Source organism: Ammodytes marinus, assembly GCF_949987685.1.
Source record: "Ammodytes marinus genome assembly, chromosome: 2".
NCBI classification, from domain to species: Eukaryota; Metazoa; Chordata; class Actinopteri; order Uranoscopiformes; family Ammodytidae; genus Ammodytes; species Ammodytes marinus.
The window spans coordinates 18,440,044-18,455,461 of NC_137231.1; the positions used below are offsets into that span (position 1 = coordinate 18,440,044).

The 15,418-nt window shown below is 42.9% G+C and overlaps 1 protein-coding gene across 1 annotated transcript in view; it reads right to left on the reverse strand.

Moving 5' to 3' along the window:
• Positions 1-15,418, reverse strand: part of ank1a (ankyrin 1, erythrocytic a) — a gene marked incomplete at its 5' end in the record, with an annotated part of 89,608 nt that overhangs the window by 15,583 nt on the left and 58,607 nt on the right. The window contains 34 exon segments of the mRNA XM_080047050.1: positions 104-262; positions 450-581; positions 826-900; positions 1,114-1,198; positions 1,316-1,435; positions 1,561-1,689; positions 1,816-2,044; positions 2,230-2,326; positions 2,797-3,001; positions 5,375-5,586; positions 5,702-5,856; positions 6,094-6,318; positions 6,409-6,524; positions 6,897-6,975; positions 7,164-7,284; positions 9,214-9,234; positions 9,540-9,612; positions 9,746-9,838; positions 9,932-10,030; positions 10,535-10,633; positions 11,255-11,353; positions 11,454-11,651; positions 11,762-11,860; positions 11,969-12,067; positions 12,200-12,397; positions 12,930-13,028; positions 13,142-13,240; positions 13,332-13,430; positions 13,545-13,742; positions 14,006-14,104; positions 14,242-14,340; positions 14,437-14,535; positions 14,737-14,922; positions 15,115-15,213. Coding sequence (XP_079903176.1) covers positions 104-262; positions 450-581; positions 826-900; positions 1,114-1,198; positions 1,316-1,435; positions 1,561-1,689; positions 1,816-2,044; positions 2,230-2,326; positions 2,797-3,001; positions 5,375-5,586; positions 5,702-5,856; positions 6,094-6,318; positions 6,409-6,524; positions 6,897-6,975; positions 7,164-7,284; positions 9,214-9,234; positions 9,540-9,612; positions 9,746-9,838; positions 9,932-10,030; positions 10,535-10,633; positions 11,255-11,353; positions 11,454-11,651; positions 11,762-11,860; positions 11,969-12,067; positions 12,200-12,397; positions 12,930-13,028; positions 13,142-13,240; positions 13,332-13,430; positions 13,545-13,742; positions 14,006-14,104; positions 14,242-14,340; positions 14,437-14,535; positions 14,737-14,922; positions 15,115-15,213 — 4,294 coding nt within the window.

Consider the following 15,418-nt stretch of genomic DNA (forward strand, 5'->3'; position numbering starts at 1 on the left):
ATGGGATCGGGGAGGTATGTTTATTGGAAAGGTGGCTCAGTGTCAAGGCAAAATGGGACATGAGGGAGGGGCTTCATTATGGGATTTGGGAGGGGGAGCTTACCATTGGTCATACCGGGGGAGATGTTGTGTTCTCTCTCGTTGTGACAGCGCCGGGTGAAATCCCGGGAGCCTTGTCTCACAGGCTGAGGCGCCTGGCCCTCCAACATGTTGACTATGTCCATGCGGTCGATACTCTTCAGAGCTGCGTACAAGCTCTCCACTGCAGGGGAGACGGGTGATGGAGGGACACAAGCAGACAAGAAACAAGAAAAAGAGGGGATGGGGTTCCCAGGACAAACAGCAATGCCATTACAAGAACCATCAAACTTTGACTGAATTAAAAATGCAGACACTGGTTTAAATTGGACTTTAGACAGTTACAACTATGACAGATCTGATGTACTCACTCTTGGCCCTCTTGCCCTCGCGGGTGGCCCACAGGTTGAGCAGCGCGGAGCTCTGCTCCAGCAGCGAGTTGGGATTCTCCACCCGTATCTTGTTTATGTCATCCACACTGAGCTGAAGCTCTCGTGCCAACTCTGTATAGAAAATTCACCCATGAGTCATATTTTTTTAGGGGACAGTCTCAATGCTTTATGGTAGCTCTATCCACAAGAGACAGCATATTATGTCAGTCAAACAGCTTCAGCTTTTCACAGGAAAATAGAAAATAATTGTTTTACTGACTGGTTACAATGTCATACCTTTGGGTGATCGGGTATGGTTAAATGTGGACGATTTGCGGCACATAAAAACTAATTTGGTATATTCTTGTTCACTTACCGGCCCAGCTCAGTCCAAGCTGTTCTGCTATCACAGCCATTTTCAGCTCTGTCCTCTCCATGGCACTCATTGATGCTGCAGAAACCAGACCACCACCGTCTCTGTTAACTGTTAAATATTGAGATTATCCGCACTACTAAACTCGTTCTTTCTGTATGTGGAATACTGCTGTTGATGAAAACAACTGAAACGGTTGTAACAAATGGAAAAGCCATCATACTGTCTTATAATAATATAGGCTACTGTCATAGATCATAATTCTCAAGTGGTAGAGGGAGTGGTTCATACCCATAGCAGGTTCATTTAGGGCGCTGTATCTTTCCCTTAAAGCCAACGGGGTCAGAGTTCGTCGCCGGTCTTCACTCCCAATCATCTGCTAGTCATAAGCAAACAACACTCAGGTCTAACATCCCAAAGAAAAATTACTGTAATCAAATACGCCGACTAAATGCTGCGTCTTGTTAATGTTGCCCAACTTGGAAAGCTTTACCTTGATACAGGGAGGCATGGTGATGTTGAGGTTACAGAGCACATGTTGGCTTTCCTCATACTTGGTGGACTTGCGAAGGAAAGACAGAAATCCAGTGGACTCCTTACAGCTGTCTCTCACCTATGACAAGGTGAATGAAGACACATACATATGTTGAGTTGACATAGAGCTGGCGGAATCACATTGAGGAACAAGATAATATAAAATTGAGAAAAGATTTGTATTAGAATGCCTAACGGTAATACCTTAACAGAGACAGGAAGTCGGTTGTCTTTGAAGGCCTGGAAGCTGAAGCAGCGAGGCTGCTGGGTGGCCTTCCTCACTGGCACCAGATTCCCTGAACACTCCAGGTGAAGCGGCATTCCCTCCATCACCTGCAAGACGTGACACAAGAACTTTCTTGAGTAATGAGTCCAAGGTGTTTGACTGTGGCTTTGAATACTTCAAAACTTAAATTCTACCACATCAGTGTGAGACACTTCACTTGCCCTTGGACTGACCTCTATATCTCTGCTTCGAGCCACCTCTGTGAAGTTTTCGTGTTGTTCCAGTGTTTTATCCATCTTGTCGTCGGTCATGCAGTAGCAGCGCAGGCGGCCCTCGCGCAGCTCGTTCATCTTTGCAAACACCACAAACTTGGCCATGTAGGGTACGGCTGACAGCTCTCTGTAGAGCAGGTTGGCAAAGGAGACGGCCTCAGCTGTCCGGGGACAGTCTGCCAGCCAGAATCTGGGAGGAAACAATGACGTGTAATCACAGTATTGGACATCAATGTATGTCGAAGTTGTAAGTCTATTCTTTGTCTTTTGTATTCACAATCAAGATGCTTGCTGGAATTATTTGAGACTGCAAAGACTTACGGATAAACTTAGTCCTATGGTGATAAACTGTATGTGTCGCCAACTCCAACTCACCGTGCTGAAACATTTGTTGTGAAGCTGGCACAGTCATTAGCATAGCAAAGCTTGGTGGTGCCGGTAATGTCTTCCCATTGGGCCGGGGCTGTGCCACCTGGGAATCAGACAGGAGGACAGCGTGGACATTGGTTGATATAACTTTAGCAAAGGTTTTAAAAGTGCTCAGAGGAACTTTCACTTTGTGTTCATTCTTGCACCCCCTTTGGATAAAAGCGGTAGTGTTTTTAAGACGCCAGTTGTTGTTCCTGGGTGAGTGTACCCATGACAAAGGAAAAAATATTTAATAATAGCATTCTTTGCACTGATGGTCTCGTTTACGTCATTTATGATAATCGGAGGAAAAATTAGACATAAGATGTAAAAGTTCCTTGTAGCACCTTTAAATAAGTTTCATGGTGGCATTGTTTGTACACAAACAAGAACAAAACATTTTTGACTCCGACTTTGGCACTGGCATCCATTACCACTGCAAATTATGCATCATGAATAATTTTTTGATATGGAAGGAAACCACATCTTGTCGACACAAACACCCAGAAAACTCTGAGTCTTGGCATGCATTACCTATGACAGAGCAAAGCAGGCGCAGACTGGTGGTGTCGCCCTCCCCAGAGTCTCGGGGGCTCTCCTTCCAGGACGGGGGCAAAGGTATACGCAGGCCGATGGGTCGGTGAAACTTGCGCCGCCGAGGCTCCACAGTAACCACAGGGCTAAAGTTTGCCTGGTTACCCAGCAGCTTTGAAACCAGCTCATCTGGGACTGGCTGAGCCTTAGGTTTAAAGTGAATAATGGAGAGAGGGGGTACGTAACACAGGCACAGGATTGATGATGTGGTAGAATAAAGGGGAATTAGATGAAAGGAGAAACGTAAATAGGAAATTGGAGATTTAAAAAAAAAAGGAAGATATCGAAGTAACATGAGAGCGGGTGGAATGATATAACGAGTGGTGGATGATGCGGCGATGCATGAGGAATAAAGGGGTAAAAGAGAGGACAACCAAATAGGAAAGAATAAAAGATGAAGAAAAAGAGAGAGAGAGAGAAGTCCACAGTGAATAAAGAACATGGTTTAAATAATACAATTGGAAAGATAATGGCAACACAAAGAGGTTGTAGGACTTAATAATATTTTTTTATTGTTAAATAAAACATTGTGTGAAGCTTTTACAATCATTAGTAGAAAATAGATATTAAAGAAAAAAGGCACTTGGATTTTTCACAAAGCCATTCATGACATTCAGCAACATTTTAGTTAAATAGATATGGTCCTAGACTTGTGAAATAGTATAAAGAAAACTGGATAAAGAAAAAATTAAACCACTTATATCATATCATATTACATTCACTATTTTCAGCTAAGAGGTTACGGCATGTGTGGAAGCATGTTCTCTTACAAGACATATTTAGCTTGACATAAATTCATTCGTGTGTTTTAAAGTATGGCTGTTGAACCAATACAAGCAGCAGAAGGTCCATTCACACTGTAGCCAGCTTTCATTTTGGTTTACTGAGACATTTTCTCACATTGAAATAACAAGTTACCCTCTGCTAATTACTCTTCATAGGTTGCTGACCTTAATATTTATAAAGGACCATGAATCAGACTTTGAATTATGTCTTTGTATTAGTTACAAATAGGAATGAATGCAATCACAGTGTAAGATCTTGTCAGGAGAAAGAAATGCACAGATTCTAAAAACAGTGTGTATATTTAGCCTGTCCCATTTAAATCCCAAGTTAGAAAATCTGAGAAAATGGTGTATATTACAAATAATAATAATTATATTACTGGTACTAATAATAAACATATCCACGGAAAATAATTATAAAGAAAATATTGCATTAAATGTACTCTTGTATGAAATCTTAATGAATGCAATTATCATCATGTTTTATATAAAAATGGAAAGTATATCTGTGCCAAAACAAATCAAATGCTGGAGTGTTACTCTTGGAGGAGAAATCTGCAATAAAGCCACATTAAAAAATCCCATCCACAAAAATTCTCATTCTGATCTAACAGCGAACAGTCCAATGAAGTGGTACAGTATCATGTATTCCTTGATTTGATGTTTGCTTTTGAAACAGGAAGTTGTCGCAGGACATTAGACAGTGAGGGCTAAATCATAAGTGGGTGCTTGTGCAATGAAAGACGTTTTATTTGATTGGACAGACAGAAATGTGGAAAAGTTATTTAAAAAAAAAAGATATCATATGATTGGTATGTATATGCTGACTTAAACAACTATATCGGGGAATTGTAATGTGTGCAAAAAATATTTCTCTTGTCTTTGGTGTGCATGTTTGAGAAAAACGTTGAAACCTAAAAAAGTGTAGCCCTACATACACTAAAGGGGGCTAAAAGCTTCAACAAACAGTGATATAATTAAAAGGTTTGAAGATCAGGCGCTCAGGTGTCATGCCTTTTACTATGGAAAACACTTCAGTTCTTTTAAAAATTGGTCCTTCGGGGCGCTCATGGTGTAGTGGTTAGAGTGTCCCCCTAGAGGCTCAGTCCTCATCGCAGCAGACCCTGTTCAAATCACACTCGTGGTCAGTTCTCTGCATGTCCTCCCCTCTTTGCCCCATTTCAACTGTCTCTCCAAATCTGTCTTATAAAAGCCAAAAAAAAAATCTTAAAAAGGAATTTAAAAAAAAGGTCCTTTGAGCACATTTTCTAGACAATCATGATACCAAAACCTCTGGACAATAATGGGTATAAACCCAAACAGTCTTTCCTACAACAGTCTTCTGTAACAAAGATGTCCCTAATGTTTGACAAACTGTACTAATGTTTCTCAAAGTAATGTGTTAAATCTTCTAAATACAGGTATTTTGCCAGTAGCATAAAGACATTAGTGAGAAGGTAAAACAAACAATAACAAATGAGCACTAAAGGAGCACTCCACAGTAGTATAAAGGTGCCAAGTGCATGCACTGTGTGAAATTAAAAGGCAAGGAAATTCTAAAAATGTGAAAAGCAACATAAACATAAACAACAAAAAAAAAACAGAAGAAAAAAAATTATGAGGTCATTCAATGATCATTGAAAGTACATCCAACATGCTTTTTTTCTCAGGCAACACAGGCATTAACGATTCTGTCTTTCTTCTCCTTCCTTCTCCTCATCGTCCCATCTCACCTGCAGCCCCAGGCGGACCCGTTTGGTGACTGCCGTCTCGGGGAAGTTGGCCTGGACCAAAGGCACCAGTTTACTCGTCAGCGAACCTCCCTCTGGTCCAATCAGGTCGCTTTCTTGCTGGACACGTGACACCACGGCAAAGTAAAGGGGGAAGTCGGTGGAGATGATGCGACGGATTCGCTTCTTCCCAAGCACCTCTTGACTCTCTAATTCTGAGGAAATCGAGAGACGAGGTTCAGCGCCCAAGAATCGACACCACACAGCGACATATACGTATATTTGAGAGTCACCATGAGAATGAAGCGTGACTTGTCAAAAAACCCTTACCCTCATCCATCCCGTTGAGGATTGTTTCTAGCACCTCGTCGCCATAGCGATTGCGATGTTCTTTCCAGACTGCGCCGTTCTCGCTCCTCAGCACCACAAGCTCCCGGTCACCACGACCCAGAGCCGCAAAATGGGGGATCTCCACTATCACCGGTCTGCCACACAACAAACATGGAGTTACATATGTTAAAATTGTAATCTAGGCTACTAGAAATCCATAAAATAATATATACCGTATATATATATTTTTTAAACTGTCTGGATATTCCTATATTGTTGAGAGTGTAGGAACTTTTAATTTCAAGAGATAACTAAGTTCAATTTAATAATAATAAATGTTTTCTGTCAATTTAGAGGAAGAAAAACAAATCCGGTTTCAGCTGCTTGCTCACCCCAGGAACTGCATGCTGGCTGGACCCAGGGAGATGATCCTGCTGGCCAGCCCCTCTCCCTCCACCAGTGGAGGGGGGCTTGTCAGCTTCTGTGGCTTCACCAGGCGGCAGGTGATGCGGGTGGGCGCCGCACAGGTCCTCGGTGGGATGATGACACGCAGACCGTTATGCCTGCTGCCTCGCATTGAGCCGCCTCGAGCATCTACCATGAAACTGACCAGGAACCTGTGAGTTGACAATGATTGAGACAGTTAGCTGCCAGGTTGGATATTCATTCAAATGAAATGTTTTCCTCTGCGTCGCTGCTGTGCTGACCCTGTGTGAATGGGACTGGCGACCGGGCTGACGTTGTCCGACGTCTCAGTCGCCGGGCTGCTGGGAATCAGCGAGTCATCGTCATATTCTTTGGGCAGTGGAAGTGGAGTGTGTTGCTACAACAGACATAAAGACAACCCGTCCATTACAAATCTCAAAAGCACAGTCGGTATTATGTTTTACATGAACTCAGTTCATTACTTGAACACCATCACTTGAACACCATCCGATAAAGATGTGGGTGGGAAAGTTGTTTCTTGACATTGGAAGTAGCAGTCCTGAGCTTTCAACCTGATCTGACAGTTTTCATCATCAGATGGAGGTTACTCTGTTGTATTAAAGATTGTGTTAGTCTACTGACAACTTCGCAAATCTACCAGTTATAGCCTCACTCGTTTTAAAAATGCGTCCCAAAACTTAACGGCAGTGCAGTATTTAATAGGTGGAGTACCCCTGCAGTCTCTTACTCGTGCTGCCCTATACAGTACCTGATCAATCTCGTGTTCTTTCAGGTTAACCGTCTCCGGAGAGACTCGGGGGATCCTGGGAATGGCTGGCGAATAATTCCTGTTGTACGAAAAAAAGAGAAAAACATATGTCAGGTGGAAGAAGTTCCTTTACATTCCCTCCAAGTGATCATCCCTGGTGTTTAGTTAGTGTTTATGGATACCCCCCCCCCCCCTCTCCATCCATCTATTAGCTTGTAGCTACTTGTTCGGCTCTGTCGCCTGTTTCCCCTGCCCAGCCCCCCTTACGCTGTGCCCAGCCCTCTCTCGTACTCCAGGGATTTCTTGGGGGAGAGGAAATCGTCATCATGGTCTTTCATGTCATCCATCTTCATGTACCTGGCCCCTTCTGTCCCCAAGAGCTCCTCTCCTTCAGAGAACAACATGCCAAAGAGAGCGAACAGACGGTGGTCAGGTTGGTGAAACAGCACAAGAGAAAAAGAGAGAGGAAAAGTGGTTAACCAGATGGGTTAGAAAAACATGATAACCCAGGATAGAGGAGATGGCTCTGTGATTTAGGGGTTGGACTGGTGAGATGAGACATTAGTGACGGATGCTCTGGACACTGACACAGCCTACTGCTAATCAATGGCAAAAAAAAATAAATACAGAACGGCAATAACACAGGAACAATAAAGCAGACCAAACAGTAAACAGCTGAAGTCTCAGTGGCTAAGTCGAACACCTTTGATTGATTGTTCTGAAACATTACTAACTTGAAATCAGAAACGACACTTTATTAATCCAAGTTTGGATTTTTTTCTCAGTTAGAAACGACAGCATAATAGATGTGAACAAGGCCATATCTCTAAAAAAAAGGATGAATCAGCATAATTGCATTCCAAAATAAATTGTGATCTAGTGAAAAAACTCTTATCAAACTGGAGGTATAAGACTCATCAACTGCCTCAGAGAGCAGAATGTGAGAAGATTTGCTCTAAAACACATTTTTATTATCACAAAGACAATCATAACAGCATCAGCCCATTACAAAACACACGGTGACACAAGTAAAATCTGATCTCTCTTTTAAACCAACAGTATCTTGATGTGAGCAAGATGTGGCTTTCGCCTACTTACCCCCAAGAAACACGCCTTAATTTTCGAGAATTTAACAGCAGCAAAAGTGAATCGTCCCTGTATCTTTTTCATTTGTTACTGTACCAGCACAGCCTGTGCTAGTACACATCTGAACGTAGTCCAAGCCAAAGTGGTGTTGTGGCTATCATTACACTGTGTTTGACTCATGTGGGTGCACTTCCCACAGGTTCACATGAGGCAGACTGTGTCCTGGATATTCTCTGTCCTGTGCACCATGCATGTGTGCCATGTCGGTTGAGACCCCAACGATATCATCTTTCCGTTCCGCATATGAGATGTGTCTTTAAGACAGGCAACTTAGCTACATTCTATATTTAGTGCCATGCTGACAATATGTCAGTTGAATTATAAGAAGGCTAAAAATATCAAGACCTAGTCATCATTGTAAGCGCTGTAAACTTCAGGCATTTAACCTGCAAAGCCTGTAATAAGGGATTTTCTGGGCAACCTGGATGCAGCAGAAACAGACTCTGAGTTGACATATCACTCTTAAGTTGATAAGGCGAAAAGTTGGTTATTTACACACCCAGCGGATACAATGCAAAAATAGCATTTATTTCAACAGTCATTCCTATGTTAAGCTCTTTTTTGCTAACTCCTGAGGAATATACATGATCCGGCTCTTTAGCGGCTTATTGCTTCACTATGTCCACCAGCTAGTGCCCCAATAACCACCAGGCCAGCAAACACAGTTCACACCAAAAATTAAGCAGCACATGATCAACACCACAATTGGGACAATTTTGAATGTAGATGAATTTCAACACTTTGACACCAAATAGACAACACTACTCCACTATAAAAGGCTTAAGCTCACAGAGTACGTTTACAATGCTTTTATATTGACCAAAGGTTTATTAAAATTGATTCTATATTAGTAGAAATGGATTATCTTTATGTATACGTTGACTGTAAATGTAAGAACAGGGAGGGAAAAAAAGACACCTGGAGAATTAGATAATGCGGATGTTATTTAAGGGATATAAGGTTATAGATATGGGTGCTATGGGTGCATGCCAATGAGAAACCAGAGCCACCATCACAGTGAGCACCACTACAGATAAGAGAGAGAGACAGTGGGAGAGAGAGAGAAAGAGAGCGGAAGACAAAGACTGAGAGAGGGAGCTTGAAATGAAGCCACACACTTTATAACAACACCCTGAATGTCGCAAAAAAAGATAGAAAGAGACATTCATACCTAAAGTTAGCTGTGCAATTCCTAAAAAAAGGGCAAAGTGCAAAAAAGCCTCGTAAACAATAAGTAATATTTAGATAACATCCACATAAATAGTAGATTACACATTGTTTTTATCTTATAATATTGTATTCTAAATAGTCTATGTATATTCTTCAAGATGCCTTTTACCCATATTATATCTATGTTATAGATTTACTCTGTCAAAACTATGTTTATTATGTGCATGGTCTGACCACAGCAAATTCCTTGTATGTGTCAACCTACCTGGCAATAAAAGCGATTGTGAATCTCTATGATATAATTGATAATAGCTGCAGTGCTCTTACCTTCGTCCTCAGACACATCTAGTATCTCATCCACTGTTTCTGGGAAACTCATGCGATGTTTCTCTGTGGTCGTCTGCAGGGCACAGAAGGTAAAAAAGAATGAAGCAATTACAGATACAAGATTATTTCCATGCCATTATCACGGCCCCATGATGACAGTGTTGTACTGTACCCGGAGGGCATAGAAGCATTTCTAAACTTCTCACCATGGAAACAGTCTCCTCAGTGACAAGCTTTAGGACGTCAATCACAGAGATGTAGCCCAGCCTCTTCGCAATGGCCAGGGCTGAAGTGCCATTCTAACAGAGAGGGAGGAGCAGATCGATCAGACTTCTAGGGACCGAACTTTCTGAAACATTTGATAAAGGAAGATGTGATGTGTTCATGCTCACTGTTGTAGTCTCGTTGGGCAGAGCTCCGTGTTTAAGCAACAGCGTGACGATGTCTGTGTGACCCTGCTGGGCCGCCTGGTGCAAAGACGTGTAACCAAGCTGGAGGGAAGAGGGTGATTCCGACATTAAATCTGTTCTTACTCATTTTATGTATAAATGTCATTGAGGGTACATCTAAATGATTGTTAAGAACAGCTGGTCTTTTTTTATTAAAGTTTTTACAGTATATGTCCTGAAAAAGTACATTAGGCCTACATTTTCCATGACATCAAAACGTATCAAACGCCATACAAATCACAAGAAAACCAACTGCATATCATAAAAACTGTCAGTTAAAATGAAAATGATAAGGTGATCAACTGAATATAAATGAGAAACTGTTCTCGCAATGAACATCAAATAATCAAATGTTACGGATGTAAAGTACCATAATGCCAAAAACGTCATAATAACATTAACAGCTTATAAGAACTTAACTGTGTAATGTGCTGTTATTGTTACTTCCTGATGAAAGCTATGGAGGCAGTAGACAGTGCAATTGCCTGACTCATGCCCAAGCTAATTCTGATGTAGTTTAATCTACAACCAGAGGGAGGCGCTCACCCTTGTTTTGCTGTTAACGTTGGCCTGTAGCTGCAGGAGGAACTTCACCATCTTGACGTTGCCATAGTGACACGCTACATGCAGAGGGGTGTAACCCATCTGACAGTGTGAGAAAAAAAATTGTAGAAAGTCTTAAACACATTATCACAGCAGTCGCATACATTTAGAGTCCTAATGAACTTCTAATTTGATTCCATTCAGTGGAATAGGTTTATGAATATTACATCGACTAATAGTTCAAATCTAGACAGTAGAATTGTGATACAAATTGCACTAAGGCGGTCATTCTGTAATAAACCACAACATTTCCATGTATATATTGTTTATAGGATGTGAATAATAACAACAACACCACCAATAAAAATGTGTAGACAATATAATAAATTACAGTACAAGAGCACCACAAATATGGATATGTAAAGCTTGCCAAGACCGAGTCAGTTGTTAGTTGACCTATGTGGTTCAGATCTATATATGTGAACCCATTAGGGTCAGCCATGAATTGATGTTGACATGACCCTTGGCTATGAGTTCATCAGGCTATTTATGCTACAGCACTTAGGCACTGTATCTGCTCTGGCGCACAGTGAATGGGACAAGTACTTTCTTCACTGATAAGGCTGCAACAGTTGAAGGGGACGCTCTCTTAACCTGAATCTGTTAATTACTGGGTTTTTTTCTGACTATAGATTTGCCATGATGAGACTGAAAAGGTCTTACCCGCGTGGCAGCATAGACTGAAGCCCCTTGCTTCATCAGGATATCTGCAATGCCAACATGTCCTTCCTGTGCCACCAGATGCAGTGGGGTCAATCCACTCTGAGGTCATCAAACAAAAAGTCAAGATCACATTTTTTTTTGTATCTAAATGGAACATGTAAACTTCATGTCATTCTTTAATCATCTGTATGTTTCTTGCCTTGTTTCCGAGGTTGACGTTGGCCTGTTTGGAGATGAGCAGGGCGACCATGTCGGGCCTTCCCTCCTGCGAGGCCAGGTGGAGAGGTGTGACTCCCTGCAGTGACTCAGCATTGGCTGAAGCTCCGTACTGCAGCAGGCTGTTAGCCACCTCCACCTGGTTCTGCTTGGAAGCTATGTGCAGGGCAGTGTAGCCATTCTGGAGCACAGACATGAGTCGTGATTAGAAAGAATATGGGTATGTGAATTAACTGGGCAATTAGGCATGAATAATGTGTGGACCTGTGTTTATATTTTTTCTTTATTTACCCTGGCTGCGCTATGTGGTGACCCTCCCTTGCTGACGAGCAAGTTCACAACATCCAGGTTATTGTGATGTACAGCAACATGCAGCGGAGTCAGACCATTCTGCAAACACAACATGCAAAGCTCATGAGACTGAGGTAGATCAAACAAACCATTGCTCATCTTTTGACTCTTTGTCCCTCCAGACAGAACCCTTTATGTTGCTCTAACCTTCCCAGCAGCATTAGGGTTGGCTCCTCTTTCCAACAATAGCTCTGCTACATCCACCTTGCCGTACTTTGAGGCCACGTGGAGCGGAGTGAAGCCTTTCTGCAGACGTACCAATGGGGAATTAAGTGGACACAGTATTATGATGGGGAACACATCTGTGTGGGCTGACAGTTTCAATACAGCCAAACTTCACGCCATAATGCAGAAATAAAGTAGGCAGGCCAGCTTTACCTTGGTCATCTTGGTCTGCTGAGCCTCCATGTCCAGTAGTATGCGTACGGTTTGTGCATGGCCTTCCCGGGCAGCGATGTGTAGGGGTGTGTGGCCTGACGTGGTGGTGGAGTCGGGGTTGGCTTTGTGCTCCAGCAAAAGCTTCACTAGCTCCTTGTGGCCCATCCGAGCGGAACAATGCAGTGGTGTTTGGTCATCCTGGCAAGAAGGGAAGAGTCATTATGAAATGTAAAGAGCTACACAGAACTCAGTGAATTCCTTTTCAAATGTGAAAAGTTTAAAAATGAGTTCCTCTTCCTGTTTTTAATGCCTCGGCTTCTCCAAAAATGATCACCATTTCATTCCTTAACACTAACAGTAAAAATCATGTGTAGGAATTAAAGTGTGTGGGAATTAGCTCATCAACTTACATGAATGTTTAAATGCATCGCACAAGGAATAACACTTTCAGACAATTTAATCTATGTATAACACGAGGAAGGGACTGTATTTATGGGATTCATAAATTGGATTTGTATAAAAGTAATGTATGCCTCTTATTCGCCCATTCGCACAGGCTCATACACTGACAGAGGCTTGCTACTATGCAGCTGGCAATTTGTGGTTCAGTGTCTTGCCCAGGGACAAAGGATGGAATGAAATGCCAGCCACGCAACCACAGACAGCTCTGCCTCCGAGCCACAGCCGCCCATCTCAATGAAAAAGTGTAAAATGTGTGTGAAATCTCCACCTTGGCCTTGCCATCCACCGGTGCTGCATTCTCCAGTAAAAACTCTGCCACCTCATAGTGTCCTGCCCGAGATGCCATATGGAGTGGAGTCTCCACTTTCTACTCATGCACAGAAAGACAAAAACCACACACTCAGATTTGTCTGTGATGCAACAACAACGGCACCAGCACAGAGGTGAGTTGGTTATCTGAGACTTCAGAGGGAAACTCACCACATTGGAGGCACTGGGGGAAGCTCCTTTCTGCACCAGGATCTTCACAATGTTGAGATGACCCATAAATGATGCCACATGCAAGGGGGTCAGGCCGGACTGTTCAGAAGAGGAGAAGAATTTTAGAAAATGCATGCAAAAAAATATTCATGGTGAGCTGTTATTGACAACCTTTTCTTATATCCCTCACCTCAGTCACAGCCTCTATTGATGCAGAGTGTTTAATCAGGAGATCCATCACACGCGTGTGGTTCTTTTTACAAGCAATGTGCAAAGGAGTAAAGCCGTTCTGTGAAAAGAGAAGATTATCATTACTGAAAAGATTACAAGCAGCTTTGCTTTGTTTGAATGTATAAATGGACTGTGTGAGTGTGTTCATTATGTAAGTGTGTTTGTCACTGACCAGTGCCCGAGAGTTGGGTTTGCCACCTTTGTCCAGCAGTACCCTGGCCATGCGGTGGTGGCCGCAGTGTGCTGCCACATGCAGTGGGGTCAGGTGGTCCAGGGTGATGTCATCAATCTCGGCGTTGTACTGCAGAAGCTGTTTGACGCAGTCCATGTGGTCCCCTTGTGCTGACATGTGGATTGGAGACAGGCCATTCTGCAAAAAATAAGATAATTATATTCACAAATATATTTTATTTTATCTCTCTTCCCTTGTAAAACAGGAAGCATATTGTCTTGTAGTGTAAACAAACAATGGGAGCAAGAGGAGGCAGCAAGAGGATTCTTTAGCACTTCACACTTCCCTTTTATTTACTTAAAACAACTGACTGAATGTTTGCTTATTCCCGAACGAGATGGAGTTCATTTTGAAGAGAAGTGAAGAATTATGAATTATTTACTTGTATCTAGGTGGATTACCTTGGTCTTTGCCTGGATGGGGGCTCCATGGTCCAGCAGAATCTCTATAATCCTGACGTGCCCATTTCTGGCTGCACAGTGCAGAGGAGTTAGCTCATCCTGAGGAGAGAGAGAGAGAAGGGGACGGAGAGAGAGAGAGGATTGTTAGTCATTTATTTAATGATGCATCAAATTAGAAACAAACACAATAAGGAATCAAAGATCTTGTGAAGCGGCAAGGTGGATGTCTGCTGCACCTTGGTCTTGGCATCAATCTGAGCCCCTCTGTCCAGAAGGAGTCGGACCATGATCACGTTCCCCCGTCTGGCTGCAATGTGCAGAGGAGTGATGCCGTTCTGCAGAGACACAGATGCTCTTAGCCGGGCACACACAGGGAGAACACACTGCAAGGACATAGAGTAACCTTCAAAATGAATACGTTATTTCCTTACCTTTGGGGTGAAATTGACATTGGCTCCTCTATTGAGCAGCAGCTGAGCTACGTTTAAGTTTTCATAGTGTGCAGCAATGTGGAGGGGTGTGAATCCAGTCTGCTGGGACAAATCAGGGTGAGTACACTCTCGCAGGTCAGAACACAAAAGCCTATGCCCATTTCATATTGCACTTCACTTGTATACAAACACACACACACACACACACACACACACACACACACACACACACACACACACACACACACACACACACACACACACACACACACACACACACACACACACACACACACACACCTTGCTTAGTACATCAGCATTGGGGTCATTCTGCAGGAGCACCGCAGCTGTGCGTGTGTCGTCGTTGCGTGCTGCTATGTGCAGCGCAGGGAGGCGGACCTTTCCCTTGGTGCCGTAGTTGATGAGCAGGGCAACGACGTTCTCATGTCCCTGCTGAAGAGCCACGGCCAGAGGAGTGAATCCGTCCTGCAGCAAACAGGAGAGAGTTACAGGACTGGCTGGCTCTTGGAGAGAAAGAAAATGTGTAGGTGTGAAATAGAGGTCTTAAGGGAAACGCAACAGAATGGAAAGCACAGTGAGTCTGGACCAGCATGGGTGGAAATAGAGAAATTTGGGAGATTCCTCTTTGAAAACTTTCCCCTTCAGTCCTTCAAGTACCTCGGTTGGAAGGCTCTGATTGGCTGTGTTCTCCAGAAGAAACTTCACAACCTCTAGATGGTTTTCTTGTGCAGCCATGTAGAGTGGCGTGAAACCCTTCTGTCTCAGAAAGACACACGACGCACACACACACACACACACACACACACAAACACACACACACAAGCACAGCAACAGAGAGATAGGAAGACAGTCACGAATGCATGCACAGGGATGTACACAGAGAGGAAACACCAACACACAGAAATATAGGAACAGAGACACATGTTAACAGATGGAATTGCAATAGTTGCTACTATGGCTT